Source organism: Papilio xuthus, unplaced genomic scaffold, assembly GCF_000836235.2.
Source record: "Papilio xuthus unplaced genomic scaffold, Pxut_1.1 DF825946.1, whole genome shotgun sequence".
Lineage (NCBI taxonomy): Eukaryota > Metazoa > Arthropoda > Insecta > Lepidoptera > Papilionidae > Papilio > Papilio xuthus.
In genome coordinates, this window is record NW_013532703.1 from 9,008,003 (window position 1) to 9,035,260 (window position 27,258).

At 34.7% G+C, this 27,258-nt stretch overlaps 1 protein-coding gene and 1 non-coding gene across 2 annotated transcripts in view; one reads left to right on the forward strand and one right to left on the reverse strand.

Moving 5' to 3' along the window:
* Positions 1–395: 395 nt before the first annotated feature.
* Positions 396–467, reverse strand: TRNAD-GUC (transfer RNA aspartic acid (anticodon GUC)). The gene has a single exon. It is a non-coding gene; the product is annotated as a tRNA-Asp (tRNA).
* Positions 468–959: 492 nt separating this feature from the next.
* The window catches only part of dnt (tyrosine-protein kinase Dnt), a 40,141-nt gene continuing 13,842 nt past the window's right edge, over positions 960–27,258 (forward strand). The window contains exon 1 of the mRNA XM_013321778.1: positions 960–1,403. Coding sequence (XP_013177232.1) covers positions 1,313–1,403 — 91 coding nt within the window. The 5' untranslated portion in view covers positions 960–1,312. The remainder of the gene's footprint in view (positions 1,404–27,258) is intronic.

Here is a 27,258-nt window from a genome sequence, read left to right on the forward strand (position 1 = left end):
TCTTATTTATAATTTTTACCGATTGATTCATTATTTTAAGATAATAAATCTGATTTTAAAATTGGAAATTGTCTAACCAAAGGACGAAATATTATAAATTGAAGATTTTTTATAAAATTTTGTATTAAATGTTATTGAATTATTATTGGTTATAATTACTTAAACCCGTACTGGTCCAGCGTGGACGCCTATGGCCCATAGGCCACGTTGCCTTAGCTTAGTCATCCCCACTTGATCAGGCTCCGACTCCTTCGTGGTAACAGTATACTGAACTGTACACAGCTGTTAATTATTAATACTTAGCTTAATTATTTTTAGCTTCCTTAAGCTAAATGCTAGTTTTGATTTTTAGTAAAAATAATTGGTAATTTTTGAAAAAAAAAAAATAAAAAGTTCTCCCCGGCGGGGAATCGAACCCCGGTCTCCCGCGTGACAGGCGGGGATACTTACCACTATACTACCGAGGAATTAATGATGTTGATGAATTTTAATAATAGTTTTTAAAGCGAGTTAATAAATATAATTTATCGATATGATATGAATTCTATTTGACAATGTTATAAAAAGTTTTAGTATTACAAATATTATAAATTTGCTTATTAAGGTTTCTTTAATTTTCTTTGTATGACTTGAACTGTGGTGCCCGCGCCATCTATCAATACAAATACTTTAAAAGTTTTAAAGATACTAAACGTTTAGGATAGATGGCAGAAAAAAAGTGATTATAAAAATATTTAAAAATCACTCCATACCTAAATTCCATATTTAGGTATTTGCCTTAAATTATTAAAAAAAAATTAAAAGGGATGTTTTAAAACCAGTTCGTGAAATAAATTAGTATTGTGTTAAACGCCATCTATCGGGAGTTTTAGAGAAACTTAATTGATGCCAGTGTGGCGCTTAGGATTTTATACACCTTGGCGACCAGTTTTGAGTCGAGGCAAAGCGAGGCGGACGACAAGGCAAACAACTAGTTAGTCATAATCTAAACGGGGGAGAGGTTGTGTCGTAAATTTTTGTATAGAAACGTTTATTTGTATTGTTTTTTACGTATTTGATTACTCTAGGTAAAGAAATACACTTCTTGATGAATAAGGTTGAAAACTTTGAACTATTACCGTATTGATTCGTGCATTTCAATCGTTTTTCTTGTGATTTTATACCATTTATACGAGTGTGTAATCTTGTATCGGCGAGAACTCAACGTTGTTGGACTGTGGTTGAAAAAAATGTGAAGAAATTGTGATTTTGGTGAACTGTTGGTTCTAATGAGGACCTTATTTATGACATAAGGAGGGACAAAGTTAAAAATATGAAGTGTTTAGTATTTCTTCTGCTGTTGCCGGCTTGTCTAGCACATCTGAATGTTTATTTAAGTAGTGCTGAAGTATGGAGACTACTCGGTAAGTTGATATTAATCAAAAACATGGAAAATGAGCACTCCCGTGACTGATAGGGAGAAATTCCTTTTTCAAAGTTCATAAACTTCAGTTGCTCGTTCGGTTTCACGACTTACAATAAAGATCTTTTTTATTTTTAATTGTTTATTCTTATAAAGCCATCTTGAAGTAAAACACGTACAATGCAACAACATTTGTTTTTAATAAAACAAAATATGTAAATATTAAAATTTATCCCATCAAAATATACTCAATGTTAATTAATTTTAGATCATATCATATAATTTGGTTTTTTTTTCTTTATAATGTCTGCATGCAAATAAACATCGCGGTATCTAACCTCTGCTGATTATCAAACACGAGTTGATAACGAACTTGATATCAAACTATCTGTACACTTGAAACATCTGTCCAGTGATTGGTTTGAATATAGGATATTGTTTTGAAAAAACTTGCAATTAAAATAACCTTTTAAATGTATGTATCTACCTAAAAATTAGATAACATGCAAAAGATCTGCCACTTTCTGTAAATTACATTTCTTTATGCTTCCTATAAATATTGACATACGTAGGTATATAGGACAATGTTTATAAGTTGTTGACGAATTTGTCAGACATGAATACCTTTTAAATACGCTATTAATAGAATATATCCCAGATTGCAATATATGTGTATACAAAACATCTTATCTTTGCCTCAACTAACGACTAAAAACTAAAACTTTATAAGAACTGAGAATTTCATTTGAAAACGATGCTTTTCTTTATCGTTTGTAATGACCACAAAAAAGAGCTGGAATACATCTTACGTATTCAATGAGACTTGAAGAGAAACTCGAATAGACGTTGATAAGTGGCGAGAACTTTTCGTTCAGGCATACACATAACAGAAAAAAGTCGTCCACTTTATAGCCTTTCAGAAATCGTAGATAATGCTTTACTAAATCCTAAAGTCTAGGCTGAATTTACAAGAAAGAATTAGTGACGGATTAAGGATTCTGAGTGTGGCAGATAGTACGACACGAATGTCAAACTAGCTAGCTTTGTTCAGGATTTACTAATTGCAAACATTAATTAAACAACAGACGTATACGAATATGGCATCTTACAAATTGTAATTATACGTACGTGCATAATCTTTATATACAAAGGCAGCCCTTTAGTCAAAGTAAAAAAGCGTCGAAAGTTACTTTAAAGGTTTGACCAACTATTGATACCTAGATCCCGAAGATGGCGATTGAAGGACATCGGATACAGTGGAAGACCTGTGTGTAATAGTTAACAGGGTAGTGATATAAACCAAAGTTCGATGTTTCATAGTTGAATTGAATAAAGGATATATTGAGAGCGTTATTTATGTCATTGGCAATTTGTTATAGACATTAAAGTCTGAACAAACAAACAATGTATCTTGTGATCGAGGCGGAAACGAGCCAATAATGTTAGCCGTTACTTACAGGAAGTTAAAACTATCAAAAGTTTGTTTTAAACGGCGGATGATGAAACCCTTTTAGATGCTTTTTCAATTTTTTAATAGAAAAAGTTTAAAAACATCGTGAACAGTTGCCGTCAATTAGTAAAATAAAGTCAGATTACATTCAAAACAGAAAATTGAATCATTTAAAATTAATTAACGGAGTAAAAAATTTAAATAATATCAATTTTTCATTTTATGGAGAACTAATAATGATTTTACAATTTTCGTCATATAATATTCATTTTATTATAATGCCATTGAAATACATCGAAATAAAAAAGATTCGTGGAATCGTATAATATTATATTAATATTTTTTTAAAGATAGAAAGATACAATATTGTATATGTAAAGAAATCTATTGAAAAAAAAAGAAAATTTGAAAAGAGTAGATTAAAATGACAAACTTAAAATTTAATCTTATTATCGGCCAGTATTAAAATCACAACAGATTAAATCGCACGTAAAAAAAATTTAAACCTCCACACAGGTTTAGTGACGCGGCGACCTTCCAGAAATTGCACCCCGTGGTGAGCTTTGTTATCATTATTGTGTATCGCACACCTTTTCCATTTAATGCCAACAATAAAGGATAACAGGGAGAAGGAATACGAAAATACCTAAGAGATAAAATCAAATGTAAGTTTAAGCAGTATTGAAAAGAAATATTTGCGATTTATTTCAATAATTAAAGTAAAGAAAACACGGGGACAATAAACATATCATTTTTTGGTACAACTATAAAAGACATTAATATTTTGTAAAATGAAATTGTATGCATAATAAGAATTCCAAATAAACAACTTAAATAATATTGGGTAAGAGTTGAACTCTATCGCTATCTCTGTCTCTAACTCTTTCCCTCTTTCTCTCTAGTTCTATTAAATAAGTTCAATTATAAAACTCTAAAACATTTAGAACAAAAAACATTTCATAAGTACATTATGTTTGTTCAATTTTTCGTCAAGACAAATTTCAAATTAAATTTTATTCATAACAATAATACTAACTACGTGATTTCCGAGAGTGTAGGTTGATGTTAAGCTGAAGTGACAGATTTAAAAGGGACTGCGTGTGCGCAGGTAATAGCTTTAAAGATGCGACGAATCACAATAGATCCCTTTATACTGTAACCTGCGGGACTAGAGTGCAATCCATCTCTGTCAGAACATATCCATCTGTCCCTTGTCCTTGTTTAGAAATTACAATTAGAGTAGATAAACAATAGAAGCTCAGAGTTACTTTACTCGTAAGTTCCAGTAACGTTTTTTTTCTTCTTTAAAATGTTTAACTTTCTTATTTATTTTTGTGTTTATCACAAATCGTATAGACGTATGAAGATTAAAATAAACATGATAAATTAGATTTATTTATCTTAATATCAGGAAGTTGAGACAAGGTTGAATTCTTCATTCGTTCATTCATTCGATCAAAAAGTTGGCACTCTAACCGTAAACTATCTCTGTTAAAATATTGACACATCAACGATATTTAATTTTGGAATCCTTGCTAGTTCATTCAGCATCGTCTAATGGATTTAAGGAGTAATTTTTTCAACTAAATTTACAATAAGGATGCCCTTACTTATCATTACACGATTTGTCTAAAGCGTAAGTTAAAGAAAATCATGTTTGCCTCCACACAAGCAATAAATACTCCGAGTGAGCTATATTGGTATAAAATTATCATATCTCATAATTTTATGTATTATTTAAAATATCCAATATTCAATTTAAAAGCACCAACGGTACGGGGTTTTCGGAATATCATATAGCGCCATAAATATTGACACTTACGCTAGGGTTGTCACTCTCGTTATTTTTCTATAAAAACTCATCTCACGTATAATGTACAGGGTAAATTCTACTAGGTCGTAGTTTTTTAGTAGCTGCGTGTAACTTTAAATGAAAGCCTAGATAAGTGCCTCTACTTCACTAGCTTTTAGTCAAATTAACGTTGTGCATAAAGGACGAGACAGGCGATAATATTTATGATGATTTATAGATAATGATTATGTCCAGTGGAACACATTCTGATTACCTAGCTCATGACAACGATTAAGAATTTCCTTGTTAACTGATTGTTGATACAACACTTTTAACTAATGGTTTGTTAAAGAGTGGACAACCCTATTGACTTCAGCGGGTGCGAGTAATTTATTTCGGATGACATTTATGTAGATTCTATGGAGGAGAAGCAATAAAGTCTTTGAGTAAAGCTGATACCGTGGCAGCAGTAACCGCGATCGTCGGACACTCGATTTGAAGCAACACTATCGCGAAAACTTGAAATTTTTATTTACATTCGAGTCCATCTTATGAATATTGAACACGCTTCAACCTATAAGGTGTTAAAAATACGATTTCGAGAAATGATAACGTTTACCTGTTGTTTTTAATACTTTTGCAGACCTTTTTGGGGCGACGATATTAGGACTAATTTGGAACTTATATTTTTAATTAACTTCGACGACGAATTAACGATATATTTATTTAAATTAATTACGTAACACGGTAGCATCGTTTGGAAAGGCGGGAAACCTTGAGTTTTATTAAAAACATTAACAACTTTGTTATAAGTAGATCATATCAAAGATTGACTATGCAACTGTGACCAGGACGAGGGTCAGAACTATGTTATTTATATTTTCTCAAATCATAATTATTACCTACCTATTTAGATAGTAAAGTATTGTTTGTAAAGCAATCAGTCGTAATATTAATTTAATAAAAGTGATTACGACGTTCTTATTTCTATTTTCTTTATTGTCTTTTGATTATTTGTTTCTAGGTAAAAGCGCTTGCGGTTTTATTGTTTTGCTTAACGAACATGATAAGCTGCGCTTTGCAACTTAAGTTTAAACTTAAACTCGTGCCGGTCAAATCAGATGACGTGCTTTATGGCTTACTGTTATCGTCTATCTTAATTCTTTATGACTAAGCAACCGTCCAAGTAAGGAGATGTTTATATATTTATGAGTAATTGGAATTCTCTTTTATTATGTTTAATGCGGGTTGTATTAAATAAAATTTATTACTCCATAACATCCTACTAATTTATATTAACCCTTCTTGTTTTATTGCAAGAATGGTACTAGAGACATTATTTTGTAGGCTTATTCTCTAGACATATTAACGTCCTCAATACCTTTTCAACACTATAAAATAAAATGAAAATCTAAATTTGAACTAATCATGCGATTTTACCATTAACACGCTTGTCGCTTATGACTTGTGTCGCCTTAAAATGTAGTTAGAGCTAAAGGTGCTCAGTGCTTTGTTCTACGAACCGTCCGCCCTCACGACGTGACGGCAGTGTGGGCGCACCCTAATGTCGTTTTCCTCACAGACAAATGCTAGAACAAAAGCTTGTCTACTTTAAACTTGAGAAATTCACCATAGATAAGTATTACGTAGTTTAGGCTTCGATCACATTAAAAATTATAAAAAAAGTTGGTTTTCGTTTTTTTTTTCTGTTAAATTACGCAACTAACCAATAACATTTTCTGCACCATTTCTTGACAATTCTAGCGCTTGCCTTCTGTTATGGGTAAAAAATACCCCTTCATTATGTAAGAGGATCTCTTAACCGCCGATTGGATTTCTTGAATAGTACTGTGGTGGGTGGGAGGTTAAAAAAAATCTTAAAGTAACTTGATACTTTAACCGCGATATAGAATTACCTTTAGACATGGTAACCTCCTCATTTGGTTACCGTACTTTAAACTTTTAACAAATAAATTATCAAGCACCAGTAATTTGTATAAATTTCATTCTTCAGGGGATATGGCACATTTTTGTTGACAAACATTCATATGGAATATGGGTCATTTAAATTTTAACAATGGGTTTCTGAGACTAAAATCTCGGTACAAATCATATCATCCCAGTCATTATCTTTAACAAAACAGAGAAAACAACATATTTTAAATGGTGATTTACGTCTTAGGAACTCACGGTAAATCTGTAAAATAAGGCCCTTCGATTGTTATTTTTGGAAGTAATTTGTCGCAAAGTCACATATATCGATAAAGTTGCAGAAAGGTCGAGAGATAAATATTTGTCGTCACGGTTACCTGTGCCCTTCCGCTTTCTTATCGTAACTCGTTATCTGAAGGACAATCTTGGCCTATACCAACATATTTACGTGCAACTCATCCCCTTACGTGTAAATTTAGTCATTCCAATGATTATCCCTTCCATTCATTTGTTTATTTTTTGTACAAACGACTCACAATTGAATAATATAAACGAACAGGAATAGACATTGTTATTTTAATAAATAATATTAATGCATTCAGAGAGTTTGAATCACGTCCCCCTTAAAATTGAATGTCGTGTAGAAAATTAAGAGTGAAATATTTCAACGGAGGAGTTGTATAAATATGGGCATTGCGTCCTTCTCGAAAATATTCTTTATGTAAACAGCGTTGACACAAGATGATGTGGAGTGGGCCTAAATAAATTTAATTTCACGGTTGCTGTTGTACGAACGGGTGGGGTATTTTTTTTAATTTGTGTAAACGTGTCATCCAACCAGGTGGTTTGAATTGCTTTTATAATTTAAATTAAATCTTTCCAATTAAAATTCTATTTAGTGGAGCAAATAATCCAAATTATGTTCGCTACGAGTTAAGCTTATGTCATTAGTCTAATGCTTTTTTTGAAGATGCCAAAGTACAAGTATAGAATGAAAAAATATATGAACACCAAAACTAAGCATTCAATTTGAATATGGAATTCAAATTCAGTGGGAACTCGTATTGGAAACAATTGGTAGCGCGGAAGTTGTAACGCGAAAACGTATTCTGTTAATTTGTTCCTCATAAATATTGTAAACGAGTGTTTTAGTTGAAAGCTCGGGCGAGAGCTTGCGCAGAAAATAGAATTAGAGACGTGCGTTGCTCCGGCCGATGTAGTTGGTGCTTGTTGTGCGTTACATGAATATGCAACTCGTTATTTTCAATTAAGTGTAAAGCCGGTTCACCGGAGCACAGCGCTTTGGAATCCATTGTCTCAGCTCATGCAATTTTAATGCATCATTGTTGAACGGCAGTTAGCACCTAATCTGCTTTGCGATAAATTCTACTACTTCTAAAGAATGGCTAATTAACTTGCAGATTATAAGCTAATATTTATAGAACTTTAAGAAGGTAAATTTGCAATTCAATTAATGATTACACTCTGCAAATTTATTGGTCCGGTAAAATATTTAGACTTGTCAAACATACCTTTTGCCTTTTAAGTAAAATGAGTAACATAATTTCATAAAAAAATTAACGCGTTATATATTTTTCAACAATGGTTAAAGTTATCCTTGTCGTAGATACTAAAGAAACGCTATGAACTAAACTAATAATGGACGTATCGATTCAACCGCAAGAAAGCGATCAGCGCTGAGTAATACGCGTGCCTCACTGTGGAAAAACATAGATTACATTTTATAACATCAGCAAACTCCTTGAGACGTCCTGGCGATATTACTACAGTACTTGTCTGTACACTCACACACAATCATGTAATAATTTCTACTTGCTTTTTATGAAAGGTAGTATATACATATAATAAAACCCATCTTACTAACCTTACTAATATTAGTATACAAATATAGTATGTTTGTTTGAAGGTATCTCCGAAACAACTCAACGGATCTTGATTAAATTTGGCACAGCTATAGAACATAGGCGGAAAGAACATATAGCCTACTCATTTTTTTTTTAATTCCGCGCGGACGGAGTCGCTGGCGACAGCTAGTTACTTCATATTCTGGCAATAATTGAAGACTTAACAGTGGTAGAGCCCGCTTTAACATCTTCGCACGAATTGGCCCGGCTCGCCCGGTGAAATACCACGACCACACAGAAGACAGGCGTGAAGTGGAAGTAATTCCGCGTTTCGTCTGATGAGTGTGCGTCCCGTAGGCCTAATTTAGTCCTCTTTCCCTTCCCACCTTTTCCTTATAAGGAAAGTATGGGAAGTGAGGTGGACTTTCCGGATGAGAGGATGCGTGGAAAGGGAATATATTTTCTTTCTGTGCATCCTCTCCTCCGTCGATGAAAGGTAGGCGACGCATATGCAACTGCGTATGTCTATGGGCAACGGTCACTTCGCTATATCAGCGATTTCAGGTGGCCGCTCGCTCGTTTGCCACCTTATGTTATAAAAAAAGACTAATATCGCGGTAATCTCATTAATTATTAGATAATTTTTTCATTAAAGATTACGTTGACAATTACCAAGCTATTTCTGAATTAATTTAAAACAGAGATACCATTTCTTTCAATACAATTGCTTCGGCAATGGAAATCCACGTTTATACGCACGCGACTGTACAATGTCATTAAATTGTATCAAGTGCCGAGTTATACGTCCGAAGTTACACTGTATCTTTTTTTATTGGCACCAATTATACTAAATACGGCACACGACAGCGAACGTTATTAACACTTTAAAACCATTGCTCGTTTTATTGCAGCACACAATGAGTTATATGATACAAGCACTCATTGTAAATTTATTTTAGGAAAGATTCCGATGTCTGGTATTTATAAAAATACATTTTTTGACTTTATAGTACAGAACTTTAATGTGTTTTTTTACGAAAATATTATACAATGTAACGTGTTCTCTTTATGTCAGTATGTTCTTTTGTTTTCGTGTTGTTCTAAAACTTAAATTTGTTAAAACAAAAAATCTTTTTTATTTTGTTGCAAATTAAATTTTACACGCATCATACGTGATAATGAAGAGAGTTTTTAGTAATATCATACTGGGGAATATTTTAATATTATATAATTTCCTTTAATATTAAAATAGACAGGATGGATATCTCGCTTTTAAGGAAGTCCAGAGTAATAAAACGTATAAGTTTGTAAGTATGTGTGTGTCCGTGTGGCGACAGGTTGGCCGTGGATCCAGGTCAGCCGGCAGCTGAATAAATAGATCTTTATAAATAACGTTCGCTGATCGTTTCAGCGTCACGTTGATTTGTTCAAGACGCAATCTTGCGTATTGATCGTTGACATTTCTCTGTCTAACGTAAAACCAGACCAAATATTCTTCATTGAAATTTGTACGGTCTTGCAATTCAATAGATAAGTCTTTCATAGGAACTACTCTACAACTCAACGTACTTAGTCCTGAAAGCAATCTTCACAGTTATTTAATGCCTACTGCATCTGTTTCACTTGGTAAATGATATAAACCAGACCTCGAATAATACCAGTGCCTATTACCTCATAGAATCTTATTAATGTTATAAATGCGAATGTATGTATGTATGGATTTCGATGAAACTTACCATAGATGTAAAACATAGTGTAATAATAAAGTTTTTTTTAATTCCGCGAAAACGGAGTCGCGGGCAACAGCTATATGTTTATGAGTATTGACCATCTCCAAATGTTCTCTCATCTCGTTAAATGTTATTTGAAAGCAAAATTTTATCGGATATTTTTTTCAAAATAATTATCAACACTGCCGTTTACACTTGAAACCAAAATAACGATAAGAAATCCTAAAATATTAAGGTAAAGCCGTTTGCATAATCGTTTAGTTAATTTCGAATTAATTTAAAGAAAATTAAAGTGCAAACATACATATTAACGCATTTCAAATCGAACACCAATTAGTATTGGATACATGTTTCGCATCTAAACGAGGATCTTTGAGAGGAATCAATTGGTTCGAGCCGGTCGTATTCGAGACAATAAAAGCTCGAAAAACAATAAAACTCACAAAAGCAGTTACTATTTGCCTTCTACTAATGTTTGTTTTTTTCTTACTTCTAATTCTGACGTCGCCTGCTGTCGTTTGTATTTGTTTTTTTTTTGTGATTTTTATCGGACGTCCTTTTCGATTTTTCGATGAAAAATACAAACGGTAGAGAATACAAATACGCATTCTCTTCAATATACTGATTGTTGTTTGTTTGTGTGCTTCTAAGATTTAGCAAATAAAAATGTTTTAAAAACCATCATCACATATATCTCTTTAATTTTTATTTACATTATTAAATAATTTGTCATTTATTCCTCAGAGTAATTTTATTTACAAATTATTATTCAGTTTTACATTTTACCATAGTAAAAATTTGGTGAATAAAACACTCAATCTTACTAATGTTATAAATGCAAATGTTCAGATGGATGGATGTTTGTTTGTTTGTTTGGAGGTATCTCCGGAACGGCTCAACGGATCTTGATGAAATTAGGCACATATGTATGTAGAAAATACTCTGGAAGAACACATAGGCTATTCATTGAGTTTTTTTTTAATTCCGCGCGTATGGAGTCGCGGGCAACAGCTACTTACACATAAAACAAGAAATGAACAAATGTTCTATTTTTAATTCAAAATCAAATGTAGCGACAGCTAACATTTTTTAAATTACTTTGTGTAATTGATAGTTCGGTTTATTCGGAGCAATGTTCGCGGGCCGGGCGGCGCTCAATCACACCTCGTGAGCTCTTGTGGCAATTTGCCGGGAATGGATGGAGACGTCATCAGGATAAAAAGCATCGATCCATCAGCGGCGCGCTCGGCCTGCGTGTGCGCATATGTCACAGCCTTTTGTGCGCTTCTCAAACTGTTGAAATTATATTTAAATATTGTTAGTCTTCATGATATCTTCATAATTGCAACCTTTTGACAATGCCTAATTTTTTATTTGTTACTTTTATTATAACAAATATTATAATTAATTAACAAGAGCCGCCGACAATCTAATTTTGTTACGTAAAACTATCTTAGATAAAAGTACAAATTAAAAATTTATCTTAGATCCGAATTTCGACAATTGTTATTATCTCAAAAGGTAAATAGATTTCTGTGGCACGTTTAATTTCTGTAGTCAAAATTTCGATTTCGAGAGATGTCAGAGAAATAATCAGGGGAAAGTGCAACATCGCTATCCTCTTGGGAGGTTTTGGAAGCGCTGGCGAGCCGAGACAATGCCAACGGAAAAAATACCCGTCTCCAAGATGAAGCCGTGTTTCCTCCCTCGGTACAGGCTTCGGCTTTTAACGTAAATGTATTTGTTTTGTTTTAATTTTGGATGATGTATTTATGTGAGGGATAAGATTGATTTTCATAATTATTTGTAATCTCAGATGTTTTTATACTACGATTGCCTATTATTTATAAGATAAATCACTTTTGAATCAAAAAAAATCGATTTATTTCGTTCATTTTTAAAATAAACACTATGTTTTACTTTTTTGAATTTCAATGACGTATGTGAGTAATCGAATCGAATCTCGAAAAATTGTATTAATAAATTAAAAAATATTTCATTTAAAACAAAAATGTACGCTCAACTTCACAAACAACATTTCGAAGTCTGCTAGTGATAAATTTTCAAAATGCCCGCTGCTGATTTATTTATTTTAATATATTTTTTTGTAAACGTCCATCAATCACGTCGAGACGATCTCTTTGACCTCGACGTAGCGTTTAATTCTTACAACGGAGGGCAAACGGTCAGCCTGCCGACCCTCTTTGGGCTGCGTATGTCAGCTGCCGCTGCGCTGTCGTCTCGTAGCTACGGCCCGGTTTAGACACCGACAGCGCAGTACGGCCATGATCGATGATGTGGTCGAGGAATGCGCCACAAAAATAGCACCCGTCTTGGACACACGCTAATGTGTTCCGCTAATGACATACTCGTTTTATTTTCAAGCTATTAATGTACCGCAAATATTTAAAATATACCACTCCCACGATTAGAACTAACTTAATAATCCCATAGAGTGGTTTTCTAACAGCATGGTACTACCATAACGAGGCGTTATTGGGTCTCCTGTTGGGAAGCCACGCGACTGGTATTTTATTTCCCTCCAATGTTTATCCACTGATGTCCCATTAGGGTTGACGCCGTGACAATTTTGTTTAGCGTGCGCCGTAATTGAATGGGATGGGAACCGCGACACGCGTTCCAAACACTAAATGTGCAAATAAATCTATTGTGCACGATTGTGATATTACCAAATGAACTTTAATAGCTACTCGCATTGAGTTGGCTGCAAAAAGCATTATTTATTTTACTAAACAATACTGCAATAAATGTTAGGTAACGGTTGGTAACCGTTTTTCTGATGTGTATTTAATTTAGTATCGATACCAAATGTTTGTGTATTTTGTATATAAGATTTATAATTGAACATCATTTATAGTGTCGAATTCCTGTATACATTACACACCATGTTTTCAATCCAAAGCATTAGTGCTTGACCGCATTCGCGCCTACGTTAAGTGAAAACACAAATAATCTTAAGTACGGTTACTAAGTTATGAACACGGATTCGTTGATTGAATCCACTTCACTTGTATGACCTCAAGTAATGTTGCTATCTCTGTCTATCATAAATCGAATTTATACAGACGTGATTTTTGTGCTTTAAATTACGTATTTTATTATATGTAATATAAACTTGATGATAAAGCTTAGATAAGCATTTTGAATGTTGTATAAGACATGATTTCCTATTTGAGTAGTGTTCATTCGTGGGTAGAGACCAAACACACGCCTCCCCCGCAACCCGGCGCTCCCTACGTCCCTATGTCCTACTAAGGCACTGAGCTACCCACGCCGTGTGCACATGTAGTTAACCGCCCAGTGGGGCTAATCAGTCCTAAACACGGACTACCATCGAGACATAACACCATTCTTTCCCCTGTTAGCGACCCGATAATCTAAACCACGGGCTACAAAACTACGGCCCGCTAGTCAAAAACAAAGACTTACTACACACACCACACAGAAGACAGGCGTGAAGTGGAAGCAATTCCGCGTTTCGTCTGATGAGTGTGCGTCCCGGAGGCCTAATTTAGTCCTCTTTCCCTTCCCATCCTTTTCTTTATAAAGAAAGGATGGGAAATGGAAGTGGACTTTACGGATGAGAGGATGCATGGAAAGGGGAGATATTTTCTTTCGGTGCATCCTCTCCTCCGTCGATTAAAGGTAGGCAGCGCATATGCAATTGCGTATGTCTATGGGCAGCAGTCACTTCGCTATTTCCGCGATTTCAGGTGGCTGCTCGCTTGTTTGCTACCTTTTGATATAAAAAAAAAATACTAAGATGACAACTCATGTTCCTGCAGTACGTAGTACATTAAAAAATATCTATTACTAATATGAATAACACCGATAAAATACAATGCAAATATATTTTTTATCATATTTCATTTGTTTTTTCTTTTGGACTTTCATGCGAAACTCTTTTCTATAAGGTTTAAGCACTCCTGATTGCCTATCATTGGAACAGTTATTCCAAACAATTACACTTAACGCTTGTAACTATGTTCGTCTTTAAGCAAATGTCTTAATTCAATGAACTACGTATGTAATCAAGGTAGATTGATAGTGATCGCTGTTATTACATAATAATTCATTGGAGATGAGCTGATTGATTAATACATATTCATTGGTAATAAATTAGACATACAATTAAAGTCTATATTAAGTCTGAATACGTTTAATTCTTACTTAATATTATTAACGCGAAAGTAAGAAACCGATTAAACTGGTGAACCGACATTAATGGATCAATATAGTAGACAGATAGTCTAGAGTCTGAGAAATGACATAGGCTTTACCATTTACGAAGTCATTACAAAATGCTACCTAAAAACACTAGTTGAAGCGGGCGAAGTTGTGGGCGCAACTAGTATAATGAGGAAATAATTTTTGAATAACCTAACTCGTGATGAAGGTAATTTAATCAGAATTGACACTACTGACCTGTGTTGACTCCTTTTAATTTCCTACTAAATAATGTCACTTTGGCAAAACATTTACAGATTCATTGTCATAATTAAGAAGCGTGAAATATGGTCGCAGTCAATTGTGTCGCTTCGTGACAATAAAGTGTTTAGTTAGAAGGACCCAAAAATAAACAAACATGGCGAACAATCGAACGAAATAAAATACACGCACAATACTACGGCACAGCGCGTCATAATAAAACTTGGCCTTTGTGACGGCGGTTGTAAATCATACAGTCCTTTAGAGAATAGCACGTCATAAATAACGAACGAAATTCGAATGTGTTCGTTGTCGCATTTCTATGCTAGCCGTTCTAATGGCGTAACGAATTAATCAATAGCACAATAGAACTTTTTGCCCGTGTAATATAAACCTATTTAAATAGTATCAAGATGGACAAGCAAAGATATCATGAAGACTTCTAGCATATTGACTTATATGCTTCTATTCTGGATAATAAAACAGGATAGAAGCAGTTTTCCAGTCTTGATGGTACTCAAAGACAAAAGTGTACCTTATTATTTGAAAGGGTTGATTATTCTTAATTTTAATAAAAAAAATTAGCCTGTCTTGATTAGCGTAAATATATTAGTAGTTAGTTATAGTTCAATAGTTTTATTTCGTTACGGTCGATAATTGAGGTCTGTTGTTAAACTACGAAGTCGAAATGCATTGGATTTTAATAGGTTCTTAAGAAAGCAATTAAAGGGCGAGCATTTCGATAGTATTGAAGTATTGTACGCGTCGAAGCCGTTACGAGTCCAGTTTAATAGTTCACTGCACCCCCTTAATAAACAAGCTTATTGGGAGTTAAATTTGCCCGCACCGGATATAGCCGCCTCTCGAGATCCACCGTCTTCTAAACCAAGACCAACTCAACACCGGCCTCTCTGTACCCAGTTACAAATGTTCCGGACAAAGAAATCCTATTCGCCGAGGGGATGCGGTCAACCACACTTATTTTATGACTACTAAATCTCGCCAGTTATGAGCTCCTAAATAATAACATTTTATTGGCCGCTCTCGTCTTTGGATTGACGAATGCATACTTACGGTTTATTGTCGATGGCAGAGCGCACTGTCCCAAGATTTATGTGCCCCTATGAAGTTTACTGCTAATGCAATGCCTTTTCGATTGAGGTGCGATGGTTGTGTCGCATAGAACGTTCTGGACCCGTAAAAAGGACAATGCTACATTTCCTTTCTACTTATTATAAACTTCTTCGAATATAAATAGCGAAATATCTACACTTATTAGGACAGAGAATGTACTTGACGTTTTTTATGATGTCGTTTCGTAAGTAACATGTCACTCAACGTAAATATTTAAGTTTTTTCCTATCATCAAAGACCACCCCGTAAGAGGCGACGCATCGGGAATTTGGCATATGGAAATATCTCTACGAATTATGTCTTCGCAGCTGAAAGAGCTATGTGCTAGACGGCTATTATTTTTTTCTTATGTTTGCACTGGAAAACTATAGCTCGGCGGGTGTTTGGCGACTATTATTTTTTTTTACAATATCTACATGACGTTTATTGATTGAGGTTTTAAATGTGTACATGTATCGAAGTAAGTTCGTATGTTACGCAGCATGATGTAGAGATGGGTCGAGTCATGGTGCCCGACGGATCTATGGACCCCTGCCGCGGTCCGTATAGCTGCAGCACGCCGCATGCCACCAAAATTTACATTCTGAATTTAAATAAGGGTTACTATGAATGTTTTGGATACGTATTGTAAGAAGAGCTAGCGTCTATTCACTTCAGATTCAATGGTGTACATACAAATTTGTCCAAGACTCCTCATGGGAATAAACCCATTTCATTGTTGTCGGGATTTGTTTGTTTAGGATATAATAAATCTATTATGATCTTATCAGATATGAAATGAAATAATAGATGTGTTTTTGATTCCAAATTGTACAAGACGATATGTAGAATTATGGACTTTTTTGTAGTATGTACATATAACTGGAATTTTAAGTACCATAAATCGATTTCATAAATTTCTTTCCAAGTGCGAGCATCAAGCTTTCTATGTTTGTGCTCGTCTGTAGCCTCGCCCGAGCAAACACGACGACACCCTCGAACACCGAACACTGCAAGTTGTTGAATCAGAAAATACGCTTTTTGGAAGCAGACGTGCACTACAAATATTGATTGAATCCGTTCTGAGGTGCGCGTGAACTAATATTTGTTTTCCCCACAGAAGTCGTTATTCCTACTTAGAGGTGGTCATCTATTTCGATCGAGTTGAACGACTATACATACGAGTACGAGTTTTATTTGGAAGAATTCATTTGTATTTATATAATAACGTTTTGGTATCAAACCGTTATAATATTTTTAACAGATCATTAATATTACATGTCTGTTTAGTCTAAGCCTTCCTAACCATAAAATTGATAAAATCTTCTTAATCTTAAATTGTTGGGTCGTCAATTCTCAATACCTATATTAATTTCAGTTAACTCCCTAACTTATCTAACATTCTGATCAGTAGTAGCAAAGAATCATCTGTTTTACACGTATCTAATTATTTGGATCGGTTTCATTACGCATTAAACTTTATTTTATCTACAACGTTGGAATGTCGTTGCGTTAACGTGCAAGCGATCGGGTTAAACTTTATTTCTGGCTCAGTTAACATTCGGCCCGGGCGCCAATAGCGTTAATGGGATGATGGGATGCTGCGTTTATTTAACCGCTCGTAACTCGATTCCTTACCGGTCGTTCCGATTTTTTTTAAACTACGACGGCACATATACCGCGACGTAATTTCTTCACTGACTAACTCCTATACATCATTGCCCTGTCGTATCTTATGGTGTCTGATTGATTTATAGTTTATTACTTGCAGACGTGCCTCGGTTATTTTGGAATCGAATAGTTTTATGTGTTTGTTTTCGGTAATGCTTTTTATAGTCGCCAAATATTTTCTTTTCTTTGTATACTCGCCAGAAAAAATCTTTATACATTTTATTATTTTTCTTAAACCAAATTATAAAGCATCATGCTTTCATGGAGTTTTTCCTTGTGATTTTTTGGTTGAGTTTGGCAGTAAGAAGAGATAGCTGGTTTCAAGTCTTTCAAGAGTATTGGTTATGTAGATTTATAAAAGGCTGATACTATAGTAAGGTTAAATGCACTAAGTTTAGATTGGTATATTCGACGTCACGACTATCGTGACCGAGTAGTCAATGTCTCTCAGTCACGTATGGTCCTGGGCAAAAGAATCAAAAGAAAATTTAATGCAAATGAGCAGATGGAACTTACAATTGCGGGAGGTCTCTGAGTCCTATGTATAAAATGAGTTTTACATGTGTTTTAAATAAATTCATTGCATATAGTATAAATAAACTGTAGAAAGAATAACAAAACGAAACAATTTATTGTACTGTAAAAAAAATAATGTGTGTCGTTGAAATGCTTGTGACCATCGTTCATTAAAGCTGGTGGCTGCATTTTGCTAACGCTTTTTCCCTTCACAATTTAAATCTGAGTTTTTATTGAACACTCTACGTGCCCTCTATGACTTTTATTTCTGTCTGTTATAGCTTTGTAGGTTTTTATTTCTTCAATTTCTGTTGGTTCACGAATCATACGAGTTTCGCCTCGTTCGGTGGCAATTTTTATTTAAATCCACCGCAGTGTCGTGACTTGGCGTTTGTGTAAAGAAACAAAACTCCTACCGGTCGTGCCTTTGCCGATTATCTTTGAACCGGTAGCGACTGAAAACAAAACGGACGGATGCTTTTAATTGTAACTCGCCACGGATTAGTAGTTGGGCAGTGCCGGGAGGTTTAAAAACCGGGCGGCGAAGCGCTGTTTGTTTTAGATTCAAATTTGATCGGTGCCGAAAGCCCTCGCTCGCTTGTTAGCGTCCTTAATTCTGATTTATAGCTATATCTACCATGCTGTTTAAATAATTTAAGTGACTCACCCGACCGCAGCTACATCCCTCCACGCTTCAACGTTCCCAGTTCATAATTTCAATTAACTTATGACGTAAACGTAATTAACATGCTCAAAGCCATTAAGTGTTGGCATGATAAACAGTTCGCGGAAAATGTTCGTGTTTTAACGAGGCATTGTCTGATATCTGCAATCTTTATAGCCTGGCCCGGCCTGCACCTGTAAGATCGTAATGATACCTTATGATGTTTGTATTTTTACATATAATTTAGTGAAATGTTCCTTGTTAAGCGTCACCTCACGTACAACCGGAATGCGGGTCTGTGCTAAGTTACTAGAATGGATTGTAGGCGATCTCCCATTTGGAGCTGCTTGTCGAGGTAATACGAGCAATCCATCTCTGGGCGCTACGCGTTGCCCGCGCCGTCATGTGATAGACTAGGCGATGAAAGCCCAGATTGCCGTGTAGTCGTTTTGCTTTATTGATAAACGGGTTATTGTGCCTCTTCCACGGTATTAGAGGCTTGTTATGTTTGAATAGCTTTTTTACATCGATAATTGGATTGAATATTCTGTTGTGGAATGATTTACGATTAGTATTATTTATTCTTATTTCTTTTTCATGGTGGATTGTAATTTTGCGTACTCGAGTTATCTTAAGTTGTGTACAATCATAATAAAAACTAGGGAACAAATTTGAACTTCCTGCTGACATAAACGGGTTTCTAACCTACCAAACCCAACACAAATATCAGTAAGCATTTATTATGCGTGTCAGTAACCCGATACGGGCATGACTCTACAACTACTAATTTCCAGGGACTGCTATAAAATGTGAATATTTGTTTACAAATAGGCTTATGTTAATGAATCGTTATGTATGTTAGAATCGATGACTATCATAGTTGAATTATATTCAATATTGATTTGACGGACATTGAAAGCCGAGTATTACGAGCTGGCATGCGTAGGCTTCGGTTATGATAAGATCTCTAGCGTCGCAGGCTGGGGTGTCTCTTGGTGCTTTCACCAGCGCGTCAGAGCGCTGTTGAAGCCCGCGTGTTGTGACAGCCTCCCACGATAAACGACATGTTTATGCGCGCGCCGCCTGCCATGTTTGTTTTATCACGATTCACCGTCCACCCGTGTTAATAAATGTCTTGAATTATTTAAAAAAAAAAACTCTTCGTCCTTTTTTCTACAACCGTCATATGTTTTATTTAGACATCGGTTATTAAAAATAATGGCTTCTCCAGGGTCGTTAGATCAAATATGAAGATCTTGGACGTGTAGGCTGTTTTTATGTGGTTAGCTTTTTTGTCTTAGGCTTTTTTATTGGGGGTTTTAATAAGGGACGCGGGGACGTGACGTGTTTTATATTCAAAACAGATGTAGGCCCGCGGCGATGGCTAGAAAATAAATTGAATTTGTTTTGTTTGTCATTCGATTCATATAGTGAATGTTAAACGTTCCCACATTAGAATTAACATAAGCAGGTGTTTGTGGGACATTATCATTATCTGTACATACGTAGGTAATATGCATACAATTTGTAGCGATCATGTTACATCCAGGTTACAATTTCCGATGTATATTTATCTGACAACAAATACTTAAACAAAGCAGTCGTCGTCGTTGTATCGTTAAGTAATATCGGTCCTTGATTAGTTATATTTTTTGTTGAAGTTTTGTAAATTAATTGCTTTATTGATGTGGTAGTAAGCACGTTGTCACGGCTAGTTAGCGTGTAACGAATTGTGACGACTCGGGTATGATACCGGCCCGTCACGGTAACGTCACGGACCGTGTAATTGTAACCTCTAATCATTTCATTACACGTCGCTAACAGTTTATATGCATTTTATTTATTACGTGACTCTGTTACAGACGTGTGTCAGATGAATTGTATGGTGGAAAGTCGGTAAATTAGTTTCTCTTTATGAAACTAAATTGCATCGCGGGGTAAATTCAATTATGGTATTTAATAATATAAAACTTTTTAATTTAAAAAAAAATATATTAAATTTCTTTATAATTTTTACGTGAAAAATGCAACAACTTATTTTGTACACATTGTTTTTTTATCTTTATTTTTATATAGTAATAATCTACAGATATAAACTATACTGTTGTTTCTTCATCAATTATGAATTTTATCGCTTTTATAAAATAAGGCGTAATTTCAAAAAGTCTTAAAAGTACTTTGTTTTTAATGCGAAAAAAGCCTAAACCGCCGCGGGGCGCTGGCTTATACTTGTTCTGTATTTTTTTTGTTTTTCGGCCATTGTTTACTTTATGGAGGACGTTTTAAACTTTACGATATCCTCGCGGCGGCCGGCGGGGCGTGCCGTGTAAATTATTTTCTGAACGGTTGCCAACTTTTAATACCTGGGTAGCTCGTGTTACGATCGATTGGGCTACGTATTTATCAAGTACAACAGATTAAGTGCTTTTTAAATTAAACTAACTGCCTTTAGTTCTATGTTAGTGTAAGAGATGTACTTAACATAGCAATTTTTTTTCCAAAGCAACATTTACACGGGATTCTAATTTTTTTTTCTCCAACAAAACAGCAATTATAAAGATTACATGCAGCACAATGGTAGCAGGTTGTAGGCTCAGAGGTGCGCACCTCCCTCTCCCTTGAGTGCCCTCCACCGACTGTTCCCTTCCTGCCCTCGTCCAGAGAACATTTTTTAAAATTTAACTTCATTTTTTTACACTTATTCGTGGCGCGCCCGCACACAGGATTGTATTTGTTCGTCTGAAGTGGCAAATTGTTTTAATCTTTTGAAGCTGAACGAACGGCAGTTTTTTTTATTTATTTTTTGTGAAATAAAACAAAAGCTTGAAGTTACTGACGTTTAGGAGCTCAATAAATGTGGCTATGTTTTCCAAAGTCACTACATACTATTTTATTCATAGAACGTTAAATAAATACATTATTTAAAATGTAAAGTTATGCAACAATAATTATTAAAAGGAATGATAAAAAGAACAGCCGTTTTATCTTGTATTTAGTAACATCGTACCTAAATAATTAATATACTGTCACAAACTTCAATACAAACTCATTAATATTTATAGTATAAGCAACACTTTTTGTATATCGTATGGACGGCATAGCAATTCGTAAAATTCCAAGACGGTTTTCCGTGTCAGGAACAATCTTTGTTTTTTTTTAATCAAATATGTAAAACATATGTACGCTTCAAGGAACGTTACAATTTTATACTAAACATAGTGAACTTTATAAGAAACAAAACTCCTTTTCAATATTTTTCTGCTTACACCCTAAGTTTGAATGTAAATATACGTTAGCTCCTGTCATCCGCCATATTGGAAAAGCGCGGCAAACAGCGCGCTCGTGTAATATTTGACGAGTGTTATTTGACAAGCGTGTTCATGGTCTTTGTTATTGGACACCTCGACACCTCGGCTCTACACTTGGTTGCCATTTGAATTTGTTTGACACCGCGTCGGGCGTCGCGTCCCATAAGTTAAACGAGAATCGTACGCTGGTAACCGGTTGTTTGTTTAAACGGTTTCTGTTGATTCTAATTAAAATAACATACATGATGATGAAATAACATTCAGTGATAATTGTTTTAAAATTATAAATTTATAATATTGGTATCCCAAAGTTTATTTGAATTCATTGATGGCTTTAAAAAGCGTCAATAGCCAATGGTTAAGGGTACGGATTTCCGATCACGAGGTCGGGGGTTCGAATCCCGCCATTCGACTATTGTCGAAAACCATATCCTAGCACAAGCATACAGCTTAGTTGGAATGGTAAAAGAAATATTAGTAAAATTACAAAAAAAATATGCTAATATTTTAATTTAAAAAAATGTTTGATGCAGGTAATCAAAGCAACATATCCGTACTGTTGCAGTTTAAAGAATTTTTAAATGAATTTGAGTCTCCTATTATTGTGACTTTCCTAGTACCGTTAGTTTCTGAAACCAAAATCTTTGTATAAAACATATCGTCGTCCTTGTCATTATCTTTGACAAAACAGAGATAATATTATGTTTTTAACGAAGATTTTGGTCTTAGAAACCTACGTTAAGGCATTTAAAATTAACCATATCTTACCAGGAAGCGTAAATCAACTTTGTATTGTTACTTATCGTGAGGAATTTCCAGTAGCGTATGTGAAGTATACCTATAATCGTTATCGAACGACTGATAAACGCAACGAATACAAATCTCGTATCGCAACGACGTATTTGTCGATAAGAAATCGATTTTTGTGGTAAGGGCTACTGTACGATAACCTTCAGGATCGTCCTAAGCCGCGATAAGTACGAAGTAAAGCCCTTTTTATATTCAAATGTTTTACTACTCGGATATTGTAGCTAGTCACGATAGAATACACCTTCTAATAAAGGATATCAAATTAAAAACTGACAGCAAAATATCTGCATAAAATATTTCCTCATCCCTGTCTTACATCTTTGACAAAACAGAGATAACAATATGTTTTAAATGCGGATTTTGCTCTTAGAAACCCACGGTTAGTTTCTTGCAAAACAGTTTTGTTAAGTTTAGACCTTAAAATTAGACATACATTTGACCAAGTGACTGTATAAAGTCCGATATAAAAATGTCCGTACAAACAACAATGAAATCTTTTAAATTATTCAACAACAGACATGGGACAGGGTAATTTGATTTAAAGGATACAAGCCACATATCCGAGCTTTGCTGCAAACCCAGCGCGTTAACAAACACGTCACGAACGCACTGCGTGACTTTTTTTACCAACACACTCGACCTGCACCCACTTGAAGTGCTGAGAGAAATGGGTGACTTTTTCTTATGTTACACAAATTATTACCTGAACTTCTTATTGCGCCAACTGAAAGAAGCATTTCATATTACAAACACTGATAAATATACTATGCCATATGGGAATATTACTTTAAAGTCATATTCTGTGAATAATATGAAGAATAGGAATGGTATGTTCTTGGTTAATAAATTGCATTTTTTAACCGGTAAGGCAAATGTTGGAAACTGAGATAACTTTAATATCTTGCTTGAAATAAAATGCTTTTCTTTCTTATCATTTTTACATTACAAGTGACAAAAAAGCGTATTTGTGTCCCCATTTTATTGTAACATAGTATACTTATCACGTGTTGTTATTACGTCTTGATTAAAGGAATAAATTTGAAATGATACGGTGTACCGCAATATTACTTGGCCGAGCTTGCGGTCACTAGCCGACCGCGACAATGTCGGATAAATTGGATCAACCCCTACCACCTGCTTAGAACTCATTTTTCACTTATTATTTTTACAATAGTAACACACAGATATGTAAAATTTCAGTTACTTTAAGATGTTTCATGGATTTTTTAAATGAACATTAAGGATATCAAGGAATTTATTCAGAATGTATGGTTTCATTTATTTAAATCTTTCCAAAGTCCATAAAACAATAAGCAAACACGTGGTTTTTATTTGTTTACTTGTCAAGACTTTTAGATACATGTTATTTTCGAGTTTCAAGTGACTTCTGGTAGTATTGAAATTGGTGTACAGTGTCGCGCGTGTAATTTTCTCTTCTTATTAAATCAAAACATGATTTCTTGTCTCCGTTGTTACTTGAACCACTTCTCGCCCACTCGTAAGTACCGTAACGTAATATCAGAGTCAATTAATTACTCACCTATACACCATAGTTCGTAAATAACCTAATTATTTATACATTACTTTAATTTAGAAAATTTTCGTTTAGTTAAGTTTAAAATTTACCATACGACTGAACTATCTAGAAGCATTTAACAGCATTTAACTATGAATCAGATAGCAATGTTCTCACCGTAAATTTTGAAACAAGTTTAAATGTAAAAGCGCTTACTGGGACTGCGACAACAAAACTGTCTGGTACCAGCTGGGACGCACGAATAATTCTGCAGTCTCGTAGTTTAATAGTCTGTGGCACTTCGCAGATGATAGACGCGGAACAAGCGCGCTAGTTACCCGCCATTACGCGCACGTGTTATCGTAAACTTCGATCTACTCTCATGTTTATTTTCGCAACAACACATGTTATGGATAAACACGACAATTAATAGATTGCGAACATGCTTTATATCTTTATGGACTAAGATTAAAGACTTTTATATTTACACATCTGGGTAATGAATGTTATCAAAACAAACTTTGTGTATAGATCTGGTTGTGAGAAAATTTCGATACTGAAATAAGTTTCATGTAATCTGTATTTCGATCGTTATATCGGTTAACTACTCAATGAATGTTTTAAGGTAAATTTTACTATTTGGAATAAAGCTTTAACACGAGTAGATTTGCTGAATAAAATACGAAATCAAGTTTTACAATGATTGTTAAAAAATCGGAGAAATATATTACCGATTGGGCCAGAAGACGGATGTGAAGTGTTTCGATTGATAAATCTGCGTTCCAGAGGCCTAATTATAATCCTCTTGCCCTTCCTACCCTGTGGATTTCAAAATATTTACTTTCTACGCTTTTCTTCCTTTTTAAAATTAAAGATAGGCAATTGCGGATGTCTATGGGCAGCGGTCGCTCCGATATTTCAGCAAATCCTGTGTGGCTTGGCTTGCTTGATTGCCATCTCAAAATATAGAAAACATATCTAATGCATTTAAAGTAAATCGTACTTCAGTACAGTATACACCAACGCATGCAATCGACATGTGCACGTTAGTTCCTGCAGCACTTTCCTGGTGGAAATAAATCCGTCGCCGTACGGAGCTTGCGCTGTAAGCGGGCCGTGTTTGTTTTATTGCTTCCATTTTGTTTATTATATAGCTAACGTACGCGATAACACTGGATAATATTTAATTAACGCCTGTTGATATTCCAACACTCGTTGCCGCACTTTAGGTGTAAACATTTTCGAAGGCGTGCACGTTTACCGGGAAATGTTAAGCTTTCGCCCTGTCAAAATATTTGTTCCATGTGGGTTGATTGAACTTTCATTATTTATTCGCAATAATACGATAATTACCACGATTTTTTGGTCAATATTTGCTCTAAGATTGTTATTATGCTGTCCCAAATACTTCATTACTAATTCTATTTAAACAATTACGGTATTTAAACCTAACGACAACATCTTACTATTATTATAAATACGAATGTATGGATAGATGGAAGGATGGTCGGATGTTTGTTTGAAGGTATCTCAAGAAGGGCTGAACGGATCTCGATGAAATTTGGCATACATATAGAACATAGTCTGAAAGAACATATAGGCTATTATTGTGTTTGTTTTTAATTCCGCGCAGGAGGAGTTGCGGGCGACAGCTAGTTTGAACATGAAGACAACTAAGTAAATGTCTTGCTTCTCTTTATGAGTTCAATTTATTTGTTTGTAAATGTTGTTCCAGAAGACGATTACAATTTAGCTATCTGCCAGCGTAGTCGTAATATCAGATTTTATGTAACGACGGTTCGAATGAAGACATTGATGTATTTCTTTTAAATGAACCGCCGGTTTCGTTTCGTTGCACATAATTAAGGGTAGGAGAATTCAATAGACATCTGTTCGTCGTCATTCCCGAAGAAAAAATCAGGAAACGTTTGCCGCGTGTCGAACTAATTCGATGGGATTAGTCCCGGCCGAGTGGGACGCGGGCAAAAACACGAATCCATCATCGGGCCAATGGTCTCTCGAATATTTTTAATTCTAAATTTTTGTGTGCTTAAAGTGCTACTAATTTTTCTGTTATTTGTATGAAATTTTTGATAGTTTAAAGTAAAATGAGCAACTAAATATAAAATACAGATTAAAATAACCTTTCAGGTGATGTTTGACCTTACCAAAGGACATCACAATTTTGCATTATTAACTGTTCATCGCCTCTTTATAGAGTCCTCGACGCTTGTTTTATACTCTTCATAACATTCGGAATTCAAATAAGGAATAACAAACGTTAACATGAAAATGCTAAAACAAAAGACAGCTGATACCTACACCAACATTTATGGAAAAATGTGCATACAAGTTTAACAGAAAAGGAATGAGGACTCGATCGCGAAAGAAATAATATTAATATTAAATTCCAGTCCTTTTTAATATTTATGAACATAAATAAGTAAGCTGTAAGATAGTATGATATTTGCCATATTTATGTTATTGTGCGATACAAAAGGTTTGCATAACTTACGATTTAAACAGATGTATTAGGATTACGATCACAAATATGTCGCCTGAAAAAAGTCTAACTTTGTGGCGATTTTTTGTATAAGAAAAGGGGGCAAACGAGCGGCTGGAACACCGAGGTGGTCAACGACACCCATGGACATCTGAAACACAAGAAGAACTGCCGTGAAACTAATGTGTTGCCGTAATGCACACATTAATAAGTAAATAAAAAAACAGTTTACTACCGACGGCGTCTCTTCGTCTTTTGTTAGAAATTACGTAAACAAATGTTTAATAAAGTTTTGTTCCTACGCACACAGTGAAACTAAATTAATTAAAAACAGTTTGTGTTTATCTGTGTTTGTGTATTCAAAGATACCTTAATTGTAGTGATTTAATTAATGGGTAGGGGAAGTCAGACTTGAGCTATGTCGTTGATTATTGTACGCATTGCCTCCTCAGAGATCCTCTTACCTCCCTACGCTTACTTATTCGCGCCTTACTCTTATTTAATTTTATGAGATAACACTTTTCAAGCTACGATTAC